This window comes from Quercus suber, unplaced genomic scaffold (assembly GCF_002906115.3).
Source record: "Quercus suber isolate HL8 unplaced genomic scaffold, Cork oak 2.0 scaffold_63, whole genome shotgun sequence".
NCBI lineage: Eukaryota > Viridiplantae > Streptophyta > Magnoliopsida > Fagales > Fagaceae > Quercus > Quercus suber.
This window is the reverse complement of record NW_027069528.1, coordinates 912,785-921,087: the sequence shown is the minus strand read 5'-3', so window position 1 is coordinate 921,087 and position 8,303 is coordinate 912,785. Positions and strand designations below refer to the sequence as shown.

Genomic DNA, 8,303 nt, shown 5'->3' with positions numbered 1-8,303 from the left:
CTTACAAGAAAAAAAAAAAAAAAAAAGCTTTCTTTATCCTTTTATTTTGTTATGAATGTTTGAATTTAATTTTTAAGGTCAGAAGAGGTAGGGAATTATCTGTTGCTAATTCTTGTTCAATACTCGTTTAGTCTTGAACTTTGATATTTAGTGATGCATGACATGCTTAGAACAATAAAACAAAACTTAAGTGGTACTTTAGCAGTTATGCTAAGCTTATAGACACCTATGAAAAAAAAGAAGCTTATGGACACAATATCATCAGCGAAACGCTAATTCATCCTAATTAAGACAGATCACATTAAAGATTAAACTTACAAAATGAAAGAATGTGGACAAAGACATGACATAGTGTCCAATAAACCTAAGTTCTTTCTATAACTTTTTAAGAAAATTTGTTAGGGAGTTCCACCATGGCCCGTGCCTTTGTCTTTTTCAATTTTTGGATAGAACCCACACCATTTGCTTTCTAATTAACTTAATCGATATAGACATCCATTTCAGGTCCACCACCAAGTACCATTATTTTCAGAATTTCCCAATTTATAGCTGTTTATAAATGCGAAGTTTAATTATTGGTTCACATCTCACCCAATTTCCTTTCTAAAGGCCATAATCCATGTTTTATTCCTCTCACCCAAATTTGCTACATATTGTTTTTGTTCTTGTTTTTTCTTTTCAACTATGAAAAAAAAATAAATAAATAAACACGGCCATTTGTTTTGGTTTTAAATGCAAGCAAAAAAAATGGTATGGAATCTAAGCTTGTTTGTATTTTACTCTATTATATTTTTGTATTGGATTTGACTAATGAGCCATGAGGAAACGATGGGACATCTTGGAAACAAATGCACCAAAAACATTATCCTCGCTTCCTCAAAAAAAAAAAAAAAAAAAATCCATATTATCCTCGCGTAAGATTGTGTGGGCCTAGCTAGATATTTCCAAATGAAATGGAGATGGAGATGGAAATGGAGATGGCTAAGCAATTTAATTTGGTCACTGTATCAGTATCTTTGATAATCTTCTTGGAGCTTTTTTTTTATTGGACACGGATTTCCTCCAAACTAGAAATCCTCCAAACTAGAACAACTGTCACTTAATGCAATTAACACTTAAGCTTGAGGTCATGTGCAAACTGAAGACCTGTTAACCCTAACAGTGTTAGCCAAATTTTCTTCAAACCCGTCTCTCTCCTCTCTTTCTCTCTTATCCCTCCTCCCAAACCAGCAAGAGAATCCGACCACCCACTACACTTGCCGTCCCTCCGCCGATTACGCCCCATCCCTTCTCTCAATCTGTTAACAGCCTTCTCTCTTTGCCATTCCCATCCCCCACCAGACATACACTGATACACAGCCTCACGAATCTCTCTCATCTCCTCCACCTTTGTCTTGGTTTTCTCAGCAAACTCAGACCGGCAAGCTCTTGTGAGGCAGAATCTACAGCGGCCACGTGCAGCAGCCGCCGATCTCACCGGACCAACTGGATAGGCCCTCTCTTTCTCTCGCTCCTCAAACCCGCGTCTCAACCTGAGGTTCTGACCGGCAAGAGCTTGTGAGGCGAAATGGACGGCGGCCACATGCCGCAGCCGGCGAGAGCTTTTGCATATTCATTTGGTTTTAGTTTTTTTTTTTTTTTTTTGACTGCGAAAGGTAGCTTTCCTTTGGTTTTAAATGGATATATATTTTTAAGTTCTTATGGATGTAATAAATTTTTATTATTTTAAAGAAAATTAGACCGGCAATTTAATTTTGAAAGAAGCTGTTTGTAATACGGCATGTTTTTTCTTGAATTTTATATATACATTTTTTTATTGAGTTTATGAAGCACTCTTGTTCCTATTCAAATCCACTGGTGATTATTGTTTCTTTAAAGTTTGGTTATATTCACGAGGCTTTGAGTGTTTCTACTGTGATTCAAATGAATTCTTTGTTGTTGGCCATTAAAATCTCTAGAGGCTAAAAAGGTTGTAAAATTTTCCATTAAAAAGAATAGAAAGATCATATCAGATTCCAAAATTTTCATAATCAATAGAAAGATGGTCAAGAAAAAACTGTAAACTAAGAGACGTTTTTAGTTAGTTTAATTTTATGGTCTTTATTCTATGCAAAATTACTAGCACAATGCATTTAAGCTCAAGAATGCTATTATGCAGCAACAATATAAACTCTGTTTACAGAACAAGTGCAACTTTAAGTTCTTTCTCATAATGTGGACCTTAAAGGTTAAAAGTGAGATCCAGAAGACTTAAATGGACAAGAAGATTAATATTGGCACAGTTCGCGACTGAGGATAGCTGCTATATAAGTGTAATAGGGATGTCGGTTAGTTCAGAAGAGATGTGCAATCCCCATGGAGAAAAGCTGCATTTTTGAAGTGCTTTCTCTGTTTACAAATTTGCCTAATTGTTCTTTCAAATGGATATGCAAAGGGGCAAATCATGCTCCTTATATATTGGCTACCTAGTCTCTTAAACACAGGTTTTGGGGTAGCTTGAATGTTGATTCTAGACCCAAGGTCCTTCTTGATGTAATTTCTGAGGATAGTAGCAAGTCCTCTTCCTTTGTATTGCCTTGATGTTCACTGCTTTGTATTTTAATAAAATCTTTTTCTCATAGCAAAGAAAAATGATACAACACCTTGCCACGAGACAAATTTTTTGGCTTGGGGCAAAGAGAGCTTTTTAGAGTTGCTTTGTATATTCAATTTGCATCCTTCACTATGCCTCATTATACAGATTGTTTGAATTGGCCAAGTATATATATATATATATATATGTTAGTTGCTGCAATGACTACAAATGCAAAATCCATAGCTTATATTCTGTTACCAACCAAGAAATGAATCCATTGCGTTCTCAAAACTCATTGCTACGGTACAAAACAAGACAAAATAGAGAGAACAAAACAGAGAAACCTTTTTTTTTTTTTTTAATAAGAAGCTAAAAAAAGACTAATCAAATGTAAAAGAGATGTCATTTCAAGTGGGCAAATGACCATAAAGTCTCCAATGCAACAGAACTGTTTACATTATTCCAACTTTCTAAGATGAATCAATCTTGCTGCATTTACTATAAATGCAAAATCCATAGGTTATGTTCTGTTACCAACTAAGAAATGAATACATTGCATTTTCAACACTCATTGCAATAGTATAAAACAAGACAAAATAAAGAGAACAAAACAGAGTTTTTTTTTTTTTTTTTTTTTTTTTTTTTTTTTTTTTTTTTTTTTTTTTTTTTTTTTTTTCTTTTTTTTTTTTTTTTTTTTTTTTTTTTTTTTTTTTTTTTTTTTTTATTTTTTTTATTTTGTGTTNTAAGTTGTAGCAAAATTCATAACGACTATACACACCTAATTCAAGCCATATAACCCAACGTGATCTTGTCCAACTAAAAATTCACAATCAAAAGATTCCTACATATAGCATTTAAACAAATCAATATTTCATTTTCTATACTAATGAAAGTAACTGGATAGTAGGATATTAGACAAAATTTATAAGTATACCTGATTCAAACCATTTAACCCAACAACATTGTCTTATCCAATCAAATTACTAAAGCTGAAAGATTTCTGTATATGACATTTAAATAAATTTATGGGTCACTTTTTAATATTAGTAATGTTTAATAGGATATTAGAAAAAATATGTAAGTAGTAGCATCATACCTGAGTTATATTCTCTACTTACTGTGATGGTTGTTCAACATTACTATGTTCTTTGTGAGAACTAATATTAACTGAGCAATCGACCTATGTAGGAAGAAAAAACAATTGTCGCATAAAACAAATTTATGAACATACAAATTCATGTTCCATAATAGAATGTAAATGAACTTACTCTATTTAGGCCACCACGTGATTGAACTTGTCTTGCTCCACTAGTCTTTTTGGGGTTGATCCTTCTTACTTTGATTTTTTTTTTTTTTTTTTTTTTTTTTTTGTCCTTTCTAATGAACTTTTCAACCTTCCTCTTGGACGACCTACAGTAGGTTTTGTTTTGATCCCACATATGCCTTGGGAAATGTCCACATGTGACTCAAATCCACCGTCACCTTGTAAAACATTCTCAAGAACAACTTCACCATGGACCTCACTCTCCATAGAGGACAAACAACATTTAATTCTCATTTCTTGCAAATCCTTCAATAATTTGTCAAAACATTTATCAACATATTCATACATCATCTCTCTCTCTGCTGCAAGTGTGTTAATTTGAAGACATTTGTGACTCAAGTGAGAAAGACGCTTTCCCACTGACTCTTGAGCACTACCTTTAACATCAATGCCACGATAGTCCTTAATAGAACCAACATTTGCATCTTGTGTCCATCTTTTCAATACATAATGGGCTAGAATTCTCTTAAAATTTTTCTTGTCAAGAACTTTCAAAGCATGGGAACATAGAATTCCCACAAAGCTAAACTTCATGCAACTGCATTGGACTGTCGTTGTTGAGGCTTCATATTTGACTAAGTGCTCCTGAGTTTTGTTTCGATATTTCACTCTGTATTCTGTGATAGAATCAGATTTACTAGTCTTGTAAATAGTACAATCCACAATCTTCACATATTCATCTTGAAACATTTTGAATATTTCTGGAGTATACAACTTTGCAGCATGTCTCAACATCTCAAAATCAAATAGTAAAACTGGTGTTGTTTGTCTCATTTTGAACTCTGCTTGTAGTTCTTGGCTTCGCTTATCAAACAATACTCTAGAGTAATGTCCAAAAAATTGCAAAAGACCATGTTTTGGCTTCAAGTATTTCTTCAACACACCATTTATTGACTCACTATGTTGAGTGCTTTTCATATCAGCAGTGAACATATGTCGACCATATGCCATACACCATTTCTCTTTCACATCAAACATTTCACGCAACCATAGATTATCAGTTAGATCATATGTCTCAAGCATGTAATTCCAAGCAACTATCCATTCATTTTCATCTTCAAAATCATACACACAATTACTAAAATCATTTCGAAATTGGCTTGATGAATTAAATATATGATGTAGGCGCTTAGCAGCATTCTGATAAATATGCCACACACATAAACGGTGATTTGATTCAGGAAACACATCTTCTATTGCATTGGCCATTGCAGCAGATTGATCTGTAAATATAGTTTTTGGTTGTTTCCCCGACATTGCACTTAAAAAAGTTTCAAACAACCACTTGAAAGACATTATAGTTTCATCATAAAATAAAGCTGCACCAAAGACAATTGATTGTTTATGATGATTAACCCCAATAAATGGAGCAAAAGGTCGACCATATGAATTTGTTCGATAAGTGGTGTCAAAACATATAACATCCCCAAAGTGTCCATAATCAACTATAGATCTAGAATCAACCCAAAAAATATTCAAAATTTGATTATCATCATCAAGTTGTATAGAATAAAAATAAGATGGATCTTCTAATTGCATTTTTCTAAAGTGATCCATCACAGCACGACCATCTCCTCTTTTTAAAGCCTCTCTCCTCTTGGAATTTACATGATTTTTATAGTCAACATTCAAAAACCCAAGATTTTCATAACCACCAACTTGCATGCTCAACAAATCTATGGTATGTTTGATTGATACCCCGATTTTTCTGCATCATCCGCAAAAGCTTGTTGGGCATGTGTAATTTTCCTATTTGATCTTAACATGTGTTTCATTGGAGAAGGAGCAAGCTCATGATTATGTTGTTCGTGAAAAGAAACAACTTCTAACATACCATCCTTTTGAAGTTGACAAGTCATTTGTGCTAAACAACCAATTCGTGAAATTGGGTGATGAAAAGATACCTGTTCACGACGTTTGTCAATAGCTCGTTCACCTTCTTTTGAACAACAAAAAGATCTCCTCTTAAATGTCCAGCACTTCCTCGCTTAACATACTATTTCCTTACACTGAAGCCCATTCTATAAGCATATTGTTTGTAAAACTCATATGCACTATCATCACAATCAAATTTCATTCCAATCATTGGTGTCTTAATTTCCTTATTGTGTTTACTCGAGGTGTTTGGACTGCCATCAATAGGTTTTACTTGAGCTTCTTCCTAAATCCAAAAACCAATAAAAAAATAATAGTGTTAAGAATATTCAATTTTTTTAATAAACCCAGCCAAAAAACCATAGTTGCTTATAGTCTTACAAACAGTCACAATCAACAACAACAACAATATTTAGTACTCAAAATACCTAAACATCCTATTCAACAGAAATTATACTAAAAAACTCCCAAAAAAATAAGTAGTATATAAATCCTTGCCACCAACAATAAATACCCATTCAAAACCAACAAAACCATAAGCTCTTAAGCTATAGAACTTAGCTATGTCCATAATCATAAGGACAAATATTCAAACTTCAAATATAATGCAATTTGAGAAACCAATTTGAAGAAATAATTATATTTAAAAAAACAATTTTTTTTTTTTTAAAGAAAATCAAACCTGAACAAATTGAGAAACATTGCATTTGTCACTGTCAGGGAGAATGTCGAGACACGATGGAGCGGAAGGAGCAGTGGGCCTTGGCGGCGAATTTATGGGAGCGGCATTAGTTGAGTGAGAAACTGAATGGGGCGAAATCAGCAAAGGGGGAAGCGGGTGAAGAGAAGGAATGGAGATATGGTCCGGTGAGATCAGCAACTGCTGCATGTGGCCGCTATCCATTCTGCCTCACAAGCTCTTGCCGGTCAGAACCTCAGGTTGATACGTGGGTTTGAGGAGCAAGGAAAGAGGGGCTGTCCAGTTGGTCCGGTGAGATCGGCAACTGCTACACGTGGCCTCCATAGATTCCGCCTCACACGAGCTTGTCAGTCTGAGTTTGCTGAGAAAACCAAGACAAAGGTGGAGGAGATGAGAGAGATTCATGAGGCTGTGTATTAGTGTATGTCTGGTGAGGGATGGGAATGGCAAAGAGAGAAGGTTGTTAACGGATTGAGAGAGGGTATGGGGCGGAATTGGCAGAGGGACGGCGAGAGCAGTGGGTGGCCGGATTCTCTTGTTGGTTTGGAAGGAGGAATAAGAGAGAAAGAGAGAGGAGAGAGGCAGGTTTAAAGAAAATTTGGCTAACACTGTTAGGGTTAACAGGTCTTCAGTTAAAATGTTGCATATGACCCCAAGCTTAAGTGTCAATTGCATTAAGTGACAGCTATTCTAGTTCGGAGGATTTCCTCCAAACTAGTTTGGAGGAAATCTGTGTCCTTTTTTATTTCTTTTGGTGGGTTGTGGCATAGGGCTGCCATAGGCCATGTGGGTTTTCAATGAATTGTACTCCGCAAATTGACATCTCACCCAACGCCTTACTATGCAAACCCAACAAAAGAAACCAAATTATTTCTTGTAAGAGCATTAATATTGGGAAATGCTAATGCCCAATGTAAGAGATATTTAGCATTTCAAACCTTAAAATATATTGCATCAAAAAATGTTATTGTTAAGTATTGTAAATTTTTTTGTAATAGTGCTACAGTGCAATTCTAAATATAGAATTACATTGTAGCATAATTCTAAAAAAAAAAAAAAAACTAATATTTTATTATGATGGTGATTGGAGAAAATATTATTTTATTGTGTAGATATATTATTTTAATGAGTAGAATAGGAAAATAAAAGATTGGGATGCTAGAAGTATTGTATAATGAGATGGTATAATTGATAAAGTAACTTTTTGAAATGATAAAATAGAATAGAGTAGTATTTCCTGATACTAATGCTCTAAGTTATAACGCATGCTTATGCTAGCTGTTTTCTTACTTCTAATAAAACATATCACACACATACCGACATGCACACACTCGTACACAAAAAAAAAATTCATGCATGTGGACCATGGTCATTTTCCCCAATTCAAATAAGAGACTTCCACAGAATTTTCCGCTAATTAAAATTAGGTGAAGCATAAATGGCAGTGAGCAGAAATGGATGGGATTGATTCAGTACCTTAACCAACGTGTGGATACTATAGTCACTTGTGGTGAGAATCTCCACTCTAAAATTGCTACCCTCATTCCACAACATCCATATGCCTCCCGAGAAACCAATTGGATCAACTCTCCAAGAGTGGGAGTACAGAATGTTGTCAATAACTGTTTACGCCCGCTCCTCAGCAATGCGAGGGCTCAACTATGATTAGGATTTGGGGTCGATGCCTACAATACATCTCGTGTGCGTGGTTCTGAAAACCTACACTTCTAGCTCCCTGATAATTCCATGCTATCATCTTCATGGAGGAAGAGTTGGGGTTAAGGTAATCATTGGGGACCCCCGGAGTCCTCGTTGTCGTTGTCTTGATC

General features: G+C 34.8%; 1 protein-coding gene across 1 annotated transcript; it reads right to left on the bottom strand.

Moving 5' to 3' along the window:
• Positions 1 to 1,108: 1,108 nt before the first annotated feature.
• LOC136067221 (protein FAR1-RELATED SEQUENCE 5-like) lies at positions 1,109 to 5,564 on the bottom strand. The gene is made up of 3 exons (XM_065772766.1): positions 3,990 to 5,564; positions 3,694 to 3,755; positions 1,109 to 1,532 (listed from the first exon to the last, which is right to left on the bottom strand). Exons 1-3 carry the CDS (start codon positions 5,562 to 5,564, stop codon positions 1,109 to 1,111), a joined length of 2,061 nt encoding a protein of 686 aa, XP_065628838.1.
• Between the last annotated feature and the right edge of the window lie 2,739 nt (positions 5,565 to 8,303).

What these genes read in the sequence shown, in the direction of transcription:
- LOC136067221 (XM_065772766.1), bottom strand. Translation starts at nt 5,564, where the DNA reads ATGCAAGTTGGTGGTTATGAAAATCTTGGGTTTTTGAATGTTGACTAT. An exon ending in GGATCAAAACAAAACCTACT is followed by an intron (nt 3,756 to 3,989) that starts GTAGGTCGTCCA and finishes CTTCCTACATAG; the next exon opens with GTCGATTGCTCAGTTAATAT. An exon ending in AATGTTGAACAACCATCACA is followed by an intron (nt 1,533 to 3,693) that starts GTAAGTAGAGAA and finishes TCAGAACCTCAG; the next exon opens with GTTGAGACGCGGGTTTGAGG.